Source organism: Syngnathoides biaculeatus, chromosome 8 (genome assembly GCF_019802595.1).
Source record: "Syngnathoides biaculeatus isolate LvHL_M chromosome 8, ASM1980259v1, whole genome shotgun sequence".
Classification (NCBI taxonomy): Eukaryota; Metazoa; Chordata; class Actinopteri; order Syngnathiformes; family Syngnathidae; genus Syngnathoides; species Syngnathoides biaculeatus.
The window spans coordinates 20,194,467-20,208,667 of NC_084647.1; the positions used below are offsets into that span (position 1 = coordinate 20,194,467).

The 14,201-nt window shown below is 46.3% G+C and overlaps 2 protein-coding genes across 3 annotated transcripts; one reads left to right on the forward strand and one right to left on the reverse strand.

The window, feature by feature from the left end:
- Nucleotides 1-557: 557 nt before the first annotated feature.
- Nucleotides 558-5,203, reverse strand: LOC133504797 (thiamine transporter 1-like). Its single transcript, XM_061827404.1, has 8 exons — nucleotides 5,054-5,203; nucleotides 4,787-4,966; nucleotides 4,539-4,704; nucleotides 2,486-2,777; nucleotides 2,252-2,403; nucleotides 1,958-2,150; nucleotides 1,744-1,885; nucleotides 558-1,531 (listed from the first exon to the last, which is right to left on the reverse strand). Exons 1-8 carry the CDS (start codon nucleotides 5,201-5,203, stop codon nucleotides 1,373-1,375), a joined length of 1,434 nt encoding a protein of 477 aa, XP_061683388.1. The 3' UTR covers nucleotides 558-1,372.
- Nucleotides 5,204-5,572: 369 nt separating this feature from the next.
- On the forward strand, nucleotides 5,573-14,125 carry daw1 (dynein assembly factor with WDR repeat domains 1). 2 transcript variants are annotated; one of them, XM_061827406.1, is made up of 13 exons: nucleotides 5,573-5,673; nucleotides 5,842-5,914; nucleotides 6,180-6,324; nucleotides 7,288-7,346; nucleotides 7,423-7,545; nucleotides 7,638-7,737; nucleotides 8,304-8,411; nucleotides 8,480-8,586; nucleotides 8,654-8,756; nucleotides 8,859-8,973; nucleotides 10,208-10,284; nucleotides 13,266-13,417; nucleotides 13,563-14,125. In XM_061827406.1, exons 1-12 carry the CDS (start codon nucleotides 5,634-5,636, stop codon nucleotides 13,368-13,370), a joined length of 1,155 nt encoding a protein of 384 aa, XP_061683390.1. In that variant the 5' UTR covers nucleotides 5,573-5,633; the 3' UTR covers nucleotides 13,371-13,417; nucleotides 13,563-14,125. The 2 variants fall into 2 exon arrangements, with proteins under 2 accessions (XP_061683390.1, XP_061683389.1); XM_061827405.1 differs by having other exon boundaries at nucleotides 13,255-13,417; nucleotides 13,563-14,122.
- Nucleotides 14,126-14,201: the final 76 nt, after the last annotated feature.

Below are 14,201 nucleotides of genomic sequence, written 5' to 3' on the forward strand. Positions count from 1 at the left end.
TATTTTGGTGTGAAGTAGCAAGGATAAATCTCAAGCAACGCATTTAGCAGACTGCTGCGTCCTGCCAACACCTGGTTCACCAAATCCAATGGCCCGCTTGGGGAATGATATCCAGACCCCGAAGGTTTCTTTCTTCCTACAGAATGTCTGCACTGAAAGAACATACTCTGCTGTAGCATTGGTCGAAGAAAGGCGGGAGGAGGGCGATAGCGACGAGAGCTAGTATCAACATGTCGCAAACACTGCAGATGAACCTGACGATGAGTTGCCCAAGCACTGTGCAACTAAGCGGCTTGGCGCCACAGTCCACAAATACTGCACATCTGGTTTGGTGAGACTGTAGAAATTGTGCAAAATCAAAGGTGGCAGTGCTCAGTTGTCTCTGACCTGGAGACGTAGGCAGCGTTCCGCTTCACAGGTTGTCATTGGTCCCACACCGACCTGCGTTGGCCCAGGAGTCAATGTCCAACGCGGGAAGGTGTCGGCATGGAAGAAACTCGCATGGGGTAAGATTACAACAGGTTTATAACACAGTCAGTCAGCAAAAAACATTGGTGACACTCAATTAAAGGGAATTGAGATAACAAATTCTATTTTGCTAATCTTGCCAGAATCTTGTCTGGTCCAGTCCAGTATGCGATGATAATTTAGGGGTCCACATGTCTGATTGTGTTGAAAAGTCATCAGATACACAACAATGGGAAGCCTTCAGTCTGACCTCCACCTCATCACCCCATTAGCTCTCGATTGTCTTTCGGGTACGTTAGCTTTTCTTTTTTCCCCTCTTTCCTTGTGGGAAATGCCCACACTTGTCTCGGTAAATCAATAAAAGTGATAACTTTGTTAATCAAGCAGTCATGCCAAAGGGCAATAGCATAACTGCAGAATTACACACCCACTATCAAAACTTTATTCTTAATAGTGAGATTACAGGTTATATAAATAGGACATTGTCAATCATAGGCATAAAAGTAAAAAGCAGCCACATCAGCACTTTCAGGTAAATAACATTTCCCACTAATTGTTCAATTCAGCATAATTAGCGATCATTGAATATCTGATTTGAACCCAAGTCCAGAGAACTGTGAGGCAGATATGCGAACCACTTGCCCTCCATGCAGTTTCACACATCCAGTTTCAAGAAATGTTACGTCTTAAGTCGGATTTGCACCAGTTAAAAGAAATAAATTGAACAACGTCCGCAACATTCAGTTGCACAATGCAACATGAGCAAAGGCAAAAGAAAGCGATCATTTTTTTTTAAAAATCAAAGATAAAATATTATGTAGTTCTTTTTCACAGTTTTCTTGTTTAAAAATAATACTGTAATTATTCCTTCAAATTGGATTTTATAACAATTGCTCGACCTTTGTCAGAAAGCTTGCTCATGGATGACCGCTACAGAGTTCTCCAACTCCTTTTGCTTATTATGTGGTGGTTCTGGAGTGTGCCACTTTGCGCAAGCGGTGTAGGTCCCTCGGATCAAAAAGAGCACGGAGATGACAGCATGGTAGCTCCCGTAGATGATGAACTAGAGACAGAGAGAAAAATCGTTTTATCACCGCACTGAGCCAAGCTCCATCTTTGGCTCTGGAATGGCGCAAAACAACCACCAGGTGTCACTAAATCCACATGCGCTCACATTCTTGAAGGCAAACGTGCATTTGAATACAAGCCTGACGTCTCATTTTTGACGCATGACTCTGTTTACATTTTTTTTCCCTACTAGTTGTCGAAATTTACCTGGGTCACGATGTCCAGACCTAACGTAGCTCCATCAACAACAATAAGCGTCATCACTGTCTGGAGGGACAGGGCCACAAACGTGTTGATGCCGAACGTCAGCGCGTAGCACTCCATGGAGAGATTAGCGGCAATCTGAAATCTGATTTGCATGGTGGCTCTCGTGTTTACTAAGCTTCTCAAGAACCTTGCAGCGGTGCCAGGGCGAACTTACGTCGTGATGGTGATGAGCAGCATGTAGCACGATTTGAATAGCGCGTAGCCGGCGTAGCAGGCCCAAATGTTGCCGGTGAGCGCGATGAGGAACACGGCGCCGGCCCCGATGGCTGAAAACAAACCTAAGGCCAGCTCCCCCCACGCAGACCAGTTCACCTTGATGTAACCCACTGAGAAAGCTGCTCCCGCACCTGGCCCAAAATGCAGATATGAGTTGAACTGAATGGGGGAGGTAGTTATGGTTTGTTTGCAAAAGTAGTATACACAGGCGTATAGAATACACGCGCCTCACCGACAAGCGAGCATGCAGCTTCTACACCTCCGTTGTAAACCGACGAGGTGGCGGATGGCGCGATGTGGTCCCACATGAGTTGGATGTAGTTGAGTATTTGCATGTATCCAGCTGTGGCCAGAGCCCACCACAGGGACCAATAGACCAAATGTCTGCACGTGGACCATGAGGACAAGATATGACAGTTATGATGAGGAATGGCTTCAATGACATTCATGTGTGGATGTAAGTTGCCTTGACGAGTACGACTCCCTGAAGCTTCGCCACAGCAAATGAGCCGCGCTGGGCAAATTTCCCCCTCTGCAGCAGGCAGCGTTGTCGTGACGCTCCATCTCATTTCTCCCGGGGCGAGCTTCCTCCTTGTCCGACACCGTGTCATCCGGTCCGTCCGTTTTCCCTGGCAAAGCTGCAGTCTCCCCCCCTTTGAAGAACATGCTCCTCTGAGGCCTCGGCAACCACAAGGAGATGAGGAAAGCCACGCTCGAAGTGCCCAGGGTAATGGCGTTGATGTCGAAGTAGTCCAAACCTGTTGATTGGAGTCCATCCTCAAATCTTCAACTAATTCAGGACTTGCTTTCAGAATTCTTTTTGCAGGGTACATACAGTGAAGAAAATAAGTATTTGAACACCCTGCTGTTTTGCAAGTTCTCCCACTTAGAAATCATGGATGGGTCTGAAATTTTCATCGTAGATGCATGTCCACTGTGAGAGAGAGAGAGAGAGAGAGAGAGAGAGAATCTAAAGAGAAAAATCCAGAAATCACAATGTATGATTTTTTTTTTTTAATGATTTGTGTGATACAGCTGCAAATAAGTATTTGAACACCTATGAAAACCAATGTTAATATTTGGTACAATAGGCTTTGTTTGCAATTACAGAGGTCAAACGTTTCCTGTAGTTGTTCACCAGGTTTGCACACACTGCGGGAGGGATTTTGGCCCACTGCTCTCTAGATCAGACAGGTTTCCGGGCTGTCGCTGAGAAACACGAAGTTTCAGCTCCCGCCAAAGATTTTCTATTGGGTTTAGATCTGGAGACTGGCGAGGCCATGCCAGAACCTTGATATGTTTCTTAAGGAGCCACTCCTTGGTTTTCCTGACTGTGTGCTTTCGGGTCATTGTCATGTTGGAAGACCCAGCCACGACCCATCTTCAATGCGCTGACTGAGGGAAAGAGGTTGTTCCCCAAAATCTCACAATAAATGGCCGCGGTCATCCTCTCCTTTATACAGTGCAGTTGTCCTGTCCCATGTGCAGAAAAACACCCCCAAAGCATGATGTCACCACCCCCATGCTTCACAGTAGGGATGGTGTTCTTGGGATGGAACTCATCAGTTGTCTTCCTCCAAACACAGTTAGCGGAATTATGACCAAAAAGTTCCATTTTGGTCTCATCTGACTACAAAACTTTCTCCCATGACTCCTCTGTATCATCCAAATGCTCATTGGCAAACTTAAGAGGGGCTTTGACATCTGCTGGTTTAAGTAGGGGAACTTTCCGTGCCGTGCATGATTTCAAACCATGCCGTCTTAGTGTATTACTAAAAGTCACCTTGGAAACGGTGGTCCCAGCTGTTGTGTAGTCCTGGGCTGATTCCTCACCTTTCTAAGGATCATTGATACCCCAAGAGGTGATATCTTGCATGGGGCTCCACACCGATTGAGATTGACCATCATTTTTAGCTTCTTCCATTTTCTAATGATTGCTCCAACAGTGGACCTTTTTTCACCAAGCTGCTTGGCAATTCCTCCGTCGCCCTTTCCAGCAGTGTGGAGTTGTACAATTTTGTCTCTGGTGTCTTTGGACAGCTCTTTGGTCTTGGCCACGTTACAAGTTTGAGTCTTACTGCTTGTATGGCGTGGACAGGTGTCTTCATGCAGCTAACGACCTCACAAAGGTGCATCTGATTCAGGATAATACATGGAGTGGAGGTGGACTTTTAAAGGAGGACTAACAGGTTTTTGAGGGTCAGAATTCAAGCTGATAGACAGGTGTTCAAATACTTATTTGCAGCTATATCACACAAATCGTTAAAAAAACCATGCATTGGGATTTCTGGATTTTTCTTTTTAGATTCTCTCTCTCACAGTGGACATGAACCTACGATGAAAATTTCAGACTACTCCATGATTTCTAAGTGGGAGAACTTGCAATATAGCAGGGTGTTCAAATACTTATTTTCTTCACTGTACTTTTGCAAGCTAAAGAAACCCATCAAAGTGTGAATGGATCCACATACAGTGAATCGAATCCCCTTTAGTTGTTCTCAAAAGATTTGAAACGCAACCTGCTAAAGAGACCAGAACTTGTCCCAGACCGGCGCCAAACGTGTAGCCGAAAAGCATGGCGCTGCGAAGGTAACCGGTGGCTCTTTGGTAATTCTCGTGGGGAATCACGTTGTAGATGTAGGAAAAGTACGCCACCTCTGTGGCAGTCACGACGGCAAAATGAATCTGGAAGAGAGAGCAGGTTTACCACGACCGAGTCGGACGGACATCGTCGTTTGCGATGGTGTTCCGTACAATATTTGTACACCTCGAGGAAGACCATAGCGAGCAGCCCTGGGGCAAAGCACAGGAGGACGTAGTTGGAGACCAGGAAGAGGCCCTGCACCACAATCAGCGGCTTGTGCCTCAGGAAGTCGCTCAGCAGGAAAACGGGGAAAAGGAAGGCCAGGTAGGAGTAGGTCCAGATGGGGTACAGATAGTTGGTCACCTGAGGGAGAACCAAATGAAAACAAGGAACATTGCTGCTCATCTTGGGACACTTAAAAAGTGACACAGACTCGTGGTGGCCGCTTACCACTTCTTCAGAGATGTTCTTGTAAGGTCCGATCAAGTACGGCGTGAGGAAAGGTTCTGCCATTCTGCAGTTGGCAAAAAACCCGTAGAGGGACAGGACTGCGGTAGGAAAAGCCCAGTTGGAGGACTTCAGCTCGGCCCCACAGCCCATGGTTGCCTCTCTGTTATGGGGCCCGAGCGGTGTTGTACTTTCCTCTCATGCGTGCCTTCAAAAAAAAAAAAAAAAACTTCCTATCTCCGTAAGTTGGGACAATGTCATGAGTTGGATGTGCACGTGTCGAACTTTTATGAGTTTAGACTTTCACCTGGTGGGAAACTAAGATATGTGTGCAGACTTCAATACCAGCTCTGGTGCCAAAACAAAAGTTTGATTAAAAGCAACAAAAACGACGATTTATCTTAAAATATATTCGTAACATGTTATAATTGTTGCAAATTAAAAAGTTTTACTGTGAGGACCCGTGATTTTTTTTTTTTTTAACTTCTGAGTCCTGACGTCACAGCCACGTGCTGAGTTTCCTGACTGTTCCCATAGCAACGGTTTGTTGACAGAGATAGTCTGCTCGCTTACGCCCAAAAAAATGAGACTCAAGCGGTTTCTTCTCAGATATTACCCCCCAGGTAACCCAAATCGTTGCTCTCTAAAGTTGTTCGTGTTTATAATCGATGAATGTTTTAATCCAAAATATTGTCGAGCGCCATCAGCTGTTGCTAAAACTACGGCAGCGCGCAAAGAAGAAGAAAAAAAAAAAACAGAGTTGGCCGTCAGCATTCTTTTTCTGCCCTCAGGTATAATCCTGGACTACGACAAAGGAGGAATTTCGAGGACCAAGTCCATCGACCTTTTGGACCTGACAACAGAGTACGTGCGTAATTGCTCACGATGCGTTCGGGCGGATTGGGGGGGGGGGGAATCTATCTATCTATCTATCTATCTATCTATCTATCTATCTATCTATCTATCTATCTATCTATCTATCTATCTATCTATCTATCTATCTATCTATCTATCTATCTATCTATCTATAACACTGCTACTATTCTGTTGTTGCTGCTGCTAATAATTTTTAAAACTCACATCAAGTTGTTATTCTTTGTTTTTTGTGTTTTTCTAATTTCCCATCCAGAACCAATCCAGATGAGTTATTGCAAGAGATCATGCAAGCGGAGCCTCTTATCTCAAAGTCCCGGACCGAGCAAGTAAAGAAGCTCATCGTTCGACTCCAACAGAAACAGAGCCAAGACGACCGCCACAGGTTCTGTTTTTCCAAGGTGAGGCCCAATATCTGACTGCCTGTCTGTTTGTCTGTCTGTATGGCTGCCTGCCCCCCCCCCCGCGTCTCCCCCCCCCCCCCCACACACACACACCCCTGCCTTTCTGTCCATTCAAATCCAACCAAATATTTCACAAGTTCATTTAAGTGCATGGCCGGGCCAGAACCAATACCTAAATTCAATGTGACAGATTTGGAGAGCTTTTTCATCATGACCAAGTCAAGATGTGCCCTGCTGTTGAATTTTTTACCCATCAAAACAAGATGACGTCAACGTTTCTATTTGGGTGCGGCAAACAGACAACTATTACGTGCGTATACAGTCGTGTTTTATTCCAGAAGAAGATGTATTTATTCTTCAAATTGAACTGTAACAAGTGGCAGTTCATCTTATCGGAACATTTTGTGTCTCTGGGGGTGGCACGATGGATCATCTGGTAAAGTGTCAGCCTCACAGTTCTGAGGACCTGGGTTCAATCCTGGACCCGCCTGTGTGGAGCTTACGTGTTCTCCCCATGCCTGTGTGGGTTTCCTCCCACATTCCAAAAACATGCAACATGAATTGGACACTCTAAATTGCCCCTCGGTGTGATTGTGAGTGCAGCTGTTTGTCTCCATGTGCCCTGCAATTGGCTGGCAACCAGTTCAGGGTGTACCCCGCCTCCTGCCCGTTGACTCCCCAAGACCCTCATGAGGATAAGCGGCAAAGAAAATGAATGTTTGGATGTGTCTCTGGGCCTGTGTGAGCATCTTCTTGCTCTGTGACGATTCTGGGTAGTGCTATATTTGAAGACTAGAGGGCAGCAGATGGACTCTGCACAGCAATCCTACACTTTCAGAAAACAGTTGGCACCTGGACAGGAAATCCCTGTCCTTGTCTAAAATGCACATTAATCGCATATACTAGTGATACACAAAAGTGAAGGAGATCATGTTTATCGTATGCATTTTTGTTTTGCAGGAGCTGAAGGCCCACCTACTGCCTCTGACTAACGTTGCATTTGACAAATCGGGGTCAAGGTGATGTGGAAAATGCCGACGCCTCCCGAAGGACTCCTGCGTGCCTTGCTCTCACATCGCCATGTTCACGCCGCAGGTTTCTAACCGGGAGCTATGACAGAACGTGTCGCATTTGGGACACCGCCTCGGGCACCGAGCTGCGAGCGCTGGAGGGCCACCGAAACGTGGTGTACGCCGTCGCCTTCAACAACCCCTTTGGGTCAGGAGGTTCTCGAGTGATGCGGCATCCGAGAAGCGACGTTATTGTGGCTTCCCCGCATTTAAGTGCTGTTCTGTCTCTGTGCAATTTAGGGATAAGATTGCCACCGGTTCTTTCGACAAGACCTGCAAGCTGTGGTGCGCTGAGACGGGAAAATGCTTTTATACGTTTCGAGGCCATATGGCGGAAATAGTGAGTGACGTTAACGTTCGGTTTTGAAATCCAAATCGACGGCGTTTGTCGCTTTCAATGCTAAAACTATCCCGAGCGTACTGAATATTTAACATGTACCTTGAAGTGCATTTAAAGTGAACAAAGGGCAGGTAAACACACATTCTTTACACCTGCAATACTTTCAGTCCAGGACAAGAAATTCTGAGAAATATTTATTGTGAGCGGCACGGTGCCTCAGCTGGTAAATCGTTGGCCTCACAGTTCTGATGACCGGGTTTGATCCCGGCCCCGCCTGTGTGTGGTTTGCATGTTCTCCCCGTGACTGCGTGGGTTTCCTCCCACATCCCAAAAACATGCAACATTAATTGGACACTCTAAAATTGCACCAAGGTGTGATTGTGAGTGCGACTGTTTGTCTCTATGTGCCCTGCAATTGGGTGGCAACCAGTTCAGAGTGTACCCCGCCTCCTGCCCGTTGACAGCTGGGATAGGTTCCAGCACTCCCCGCGACTCTCGTGAGGATAAGCGGCAAAGCAAATGGATGGAAATGTATTGTGAGTGTGGGGGGGGGGTGTTTTGTGTAGGTGTGTCTGGCATTCAACCCTCAGAGCACACTTGTGGCCACGGGCAGCATGGACACCACCGCCAAGCTGTGGGATGTGGAGACCGGCTGGGAGGTGGCCACACTCACTGTGAGTAATCTTACCTTTTACGCACCACTGCGAGCAAACCCCCCTCAACCTCGCTCGTTTGCGTCCAGGGTCACACCGCAGAGGTCCTCTCCTTGTGCTTCAACTCCATCGGCGGTCAGCTCGTGACGGGCTCCTTCGACCACACCGTTATCATTTGGGACGTCGCTTCAGGAGGGTGGGGCGTCTCAAAGCCGCCGCGGGTGCCACCGCTCATTCGAGACAGTTTGCCATTGTGTTCTCAGACGTGTCCACACGCTGACGGGCCACCGGGCGGAGATCAGCAATGTTCAGTTCAACTGGGATTGCTCGCTGATCGTCACGGGCTCCATGGATAAAACGTGCAAGGTGAGAAAATGGGAAGTCTCCGATTGACTAAATATGAAAAGAAAATACCACCATAAAGAGAGACACACTCCTTTTTTTTTTTTTTTTTTTTTTTTTTGGGAGGTGTGGGACGCACGCAGTGGCAGTTGCGTGGCCACCCTGGTTGGACACAAAGAGGAGCTTCTCGATGTGTGTTTTGATTTACGAGGTCAACTCATTGCCACAGCCTCTGCCGATGGTGAGATGGTGTATTCATAAGATACCGTAATTCCCGGCCTCCAGAGCGCACCTGGTTATAAGCCTCACCGAGTACAATTGTAAAGGAAATACCATTTGGTACATACATAAGCCCCACCTGTGTAAAAGCCACAAGTGCCCTCATTGAAACTCACATTCAAACACGAGATATTTACAAAGACTGTACACAGAAAGTGATTAACGGCAATGCTGTGCTCACGCTAGCACCGCGCTAATGCTAGCGCCACACTAGCACTAATGCTAACGCTAAGAGGGCCGGTTCAAATAAAACTTGCCGGTAAATATCACTGAGACACGCCAGTAACACAGTAGCAACATATATTATTAACATACATATATTCCACTGGTCTCATTCATACCTTTTTCGCTCGAGTGCCCCCTTGCGGCCATTAGGAAAAAATGCACAAAATATCCGCATCACCGCATAAACCGCAGGGTTGAAAGCGTGTGGGGAAAAAAGTCGCGGCTTGTAGGCCGGAAATTACGGTACACTAATCACATGTATCTAGTAGCTTTTTCCTCAGTGGTCTTCGCTCGCATATTTTTAGTGTCCCAAATAATTGGCAGATGCAGCATCCACTTCAATAAATAAACGAGACCCCTCAAATGAATTCAGTATTTTTGTCTACAGGAAAAAAGGTACAGTAATCCCTCTCTACCTCGCGGATCACCTATCGTGGATTCAGTGCATCACGGATTTCTGACCCCCCCTCCCCCTTTATAAAAAAAAAAAAAAAAAAAAAAAAGCTGGCTCACTATGTACAAATGCACCATTCCCGGTGCAACAACATGGACCAATGAAGCAAAAAAAAAAAAAAAAAAAACAAAAAAAAAAAAACGCCGTTTACCCCTACTTCGTGTTTTTTCACTTTTCGCGAGTGAGTCTGGTACCAATTAACCGTGAAAAGCGAGGGATTACTGTAATTACCTTGAATTAGTAATATGTTAGAAAGTGTCATATGTCACAGACACATCATTTTAACAACATCTGATATCTGTGGGAGGGGGGCTGACGGTACGCCTCAGCAAACTACAAGCACAATAATCGTCATAAAACATCTCGAAGGTAATAGCTCTCTGAGAGATTGACATCACCTGGATTCTTGTCTTTGTGTAGGCACACTATTCGGATCTCAAGACTTATTCCCTCCCCCTTCTTTCCAATTTAACGGTCTCACTGCTGATTGGCGGCTGTCAATGTTCATTTCCGGCAGGCACGGCCCGAGTGTTCAGTGCGTCCACACACCAGTGCCTGGCGACACTTGAGGGCCACGAGGGGGAGATCTCCAAGGTAAAAGTACTCCACGCACGATACTGCTGACAGGCCATCACTGCGGAGGGTTGCTTTTTTTTTTTTTCTTTGCCTTTTTTCACATTTTGTGTTCCGTGTCAGTGCTTTTACAGACTTGATAAAGCCCTTTTCACTTTTTTTTTTAATCCACCAATCAAAACTCACAATGGAGTTTAATGAAGTGTTGCTCAACCCTGATTGAGCCAATGCATGTATTTTAATGTCAAGGTACTTCTCCAAACACTACATGTAACAAAAAATTAATGTACAGTGAAGAAAGGTATTTGAACACCCTGCTATATTGGAACTTCTCCTGCCAAGAAATCATGGAGGGGTCTGAAATTTTCATCGTAGGTGCATGTCCACTGTGAGAGAGATAATCTTAAAAGAAAATTCCAGAAATCACAATGTATGATTTTTTTTTTTTAACGATTTATTTGTGTGATACAGCTGCAAATAAGTATTAGAGCACCTGTCTATCAGCTAGACATGGGACAGGACGACTGCACTGTATTAAAGGGCCACTGTCATGAAATGCATGATTTTAATGAAAAAACGGCAGCCGACATGGACCCATGCGTTTTTTCACCACAAAACATGATTTTGACGTATATCGCTTTTTTGAACTCCCGGCAAGAAAATCCTCTCGAGGGATTTGTTTTTGAGATGAAGCAGGAAGTGACGTACATGGTAGGACTGCCCTCAAGTGGACTCGTTTGTTTCTATTAGTTTTACCTCCGGGAAGGTAGGTCGTTGTTCCTTCGTGTTAGCCAAAATGCTGGCTCGTTGCATTGCTGGACATTGCTTGAACACTCGTGAGGATGGATTTACCCTTTATAAGTTTGCAAGAGACCCGGTTCGTCGTGGAAAATGGATTGTACGGGTGCAGAGGACGAGGGCTTCGTGGGTTCCAAATGACAGGTAGGTATGTATACAGCTACTAAAAAAAAAATAAAAAAATAAAAAAACAATAGTTGGCGGGGTCGTAATCCATAAATCAGGTTTGTTAAATGTGTTGATGTGCGCATCGGAAGGCTTCTGTGCAGCAGCCACTGAAGGACGGCTTCCACAGGCCTTGTGGATCGCTACCGGCCTTGTCAACAGGCAGAGATTTTGGGGGAGCGACCTCTTTCCCTCAGTCAGATCAATGAAGATGGGTCGTGGCTGGGTCTTTCAACATGACAATGACCCGAAGCACACATCCAGGAAAACCAAGGAGTGGCTCCTTAAGAAGCATATCAAGGTTCTGGCATGCCCTAGTCAGTCCCCAGACCTAAACCCAATAGAAAATCTTTGGAGGGAGCTGAAACTCCATGTTTCTCAGCGACAGCCCAGAAACTTATCTGATCTAGAGAAGATCTGTGTGGAGGAGTGGGCCAAAATCCCTCCTGCAGTGTGTGCAAACCTGGTGAACAGCTACAGGAAACGTTTGACCTCTGTAATTGCAAACAAAGGCTACTGTACCAAATATACATTTTCTCAGGTGTTCAAATACATATTTGCAACTGTATCACGCAAATCGTTAAAAAAATCAGACATTGTGATATCTGGATTTTTCTTTTTAAGATGATCTCTCCCACAGTGGACGTGCACCTGCGATGAAAATGTCAGACCCCTCCATGATTTCCAAGTGGGAGAACTTGCAATATAGCAGGGTGTTCAAATACTTATTTTCTTCACTGTGTATGATGAACTGAACTGGTTCAGGACTCACTTGACCCTGTTCAGTTGGACACAAATGTCTGATTCTGTTGTAAGAACGCCGACATGTTAATTGCACCTTCCGCCCATCTCTGTCACTTTCTGGCATCGATGCAGGACTAAATATTCATCATTAGGAATATTAATTTGAGCGGCGAAATTGGATCATTTCCCACGCTAACACATTTGATTGAATGCACGCAAATGTGCCCGTGACCCAACGGTTGGGAGTCACTGGACTAGTGTGAGGTCAACTGAGTTATTTAAATCTGACTCGGGCAGAAATAATGAAGTTATGTTTACATCGTAGCTGGTCCGTACCTGCAGGCCAGCCAACTTCATTTACTTCCTGGTTGTTTCCCTCCTAGGAATTGATAAGAAGTGACATTTTCTCGGGCGATATCGACAAAATGAATAATGCACGACCGGTTCGGTACAAGAAACATTACACGATGCTTCATAAAAAATGAACGACCGCACGCTAAAATATTGAATTATTTGCCGCTTCAGTTTTGCACTCTCCCGAGTAATCCTCAGCAGGGATCCCGGCTAACGGGTTTCTCTGAGCGCTTGCAATCGCGTAACGCGAAGCCTCGATCTGGGCCGCGGCCCTCCCCGACGGTGCTCTAAATGGACGTTTATTTTGTAAACGGCTTGACGTCGAAGTCCAGGGTGGACAAGAGGTTTGCTTTCAGGCTGTTGTTTGCCGTCCGGTCGGTGTGGGTCAGCATATTTCTTGTGACGCTTCTGCGGGAATGACTTCAGTTAATATGATTAGGCTGCCCCCCCCCCATGCAATCAAATGTAGAGGAAAGGTCAATTTAGTGAATGTGTTGTCGAGAGATGAGCGTTGTGTACACAAAAAGCTCCGGTCGAAATAGACTGGCCGGGGGAGGAATCCGGAGGATTATAAGTCTTATCACTCTTTAACAGGACACCTTTCTTAGCTCCTTCCATGTTTATTAACTGTGACATTTCCCTGGTTTTACTAGACTCGATCTCCACACCTTGTGTGTTTGCTTGACTCGATTTTACAGAATTGCTCGCAATCGCTTTTTACGAGTAAGACGAGACTCCAATACTTGCTCTTTATGTTTGGGTCCATTCTCTTCTTCGGCCTCTGGTCTTCTTTCCCCGCGACGTTTTTGACGGTTTCCATTTCGTGTCTGGGTTTGCTCCCTGGCGCTGTGTTTATATCTTCAATAAATCCAGACTTTATATCTTCGCGCCTCTTCCGGAACGCTTGAATGACGAGGCGCCTCCCGTCAGATCTGCTTCAGTCCTCAGGGCAGCAAGGTCCTGACCGCCAGCTCAGACAAGACCGCTCGTTTGTGGGACGTCCGGTCCGGAGTCTGCCTCCAGGTTCTGGAGGGCCACACCGATGAGATCTTCTCCTGCGCCTTCAACTACGAAGGCGACACCATCATCACCGGTACAGCCCCCGCCGCGGCTGTCCTACATTTGGCGGCGAGCTTGCACGCGTCTGATGCGAACCGATGCCCGCCTCGGGCCGCAATTTGTTAATTGCGCACGTCCCAGCTGCGCAGCCACCTGCTGGTGTTTGTGTTCCGCCACAGGCAGCAAGGACAACACGTGCCGGATCTGGTGCTGACCCTCCGCGGGAGCCGACAGACATCCACGCGGGCTTGGCGTTGTCGCACATGCATTCCGCTTCATTTGAGGATGAGCAGCTCAATGACGACCCGTTGTTGACGGACGGCGTCTGCGTCAGAGGAATTTCGTGACGTCTGATCTTTCGAGAGCAATTCTTGATGTAAATCCTCATCTTGTTGTCTTGACATTTATTATTTGTATCGATCAAACGGAGGCTCAAGTTCATCTTGTTGTCTCCCCCCCCCAAACTTCGCTAAAGTAGCGCGAGCTAATTTCCTCCGAGCTAAATAGCGTCTGTTCACTTGCGGTAAACAGATAGCAGCCGGGAAACGGGGCCCAAACGCATATCCACCGCGTGTTGAGACTTTTGCGTGCTCAGGGAGAACATAAAGCTTATTTTAAGTTTGTTTTGTGGAAGTAGTCTCGACTTTGTAATGCACTTGAAAAGTATTAATTTTAGCACGCTTGCATTAAAGTGAGGGGTTAATCATCTTGGTTTTTTTGCAATTTTTCAAACGTGTCCTTGTGAATAAATCAAATTTTTTTTTTTTTTTGTACTAACCCGTACATCAAATGTACCCTCGATCAGTACCAAAGGGGAT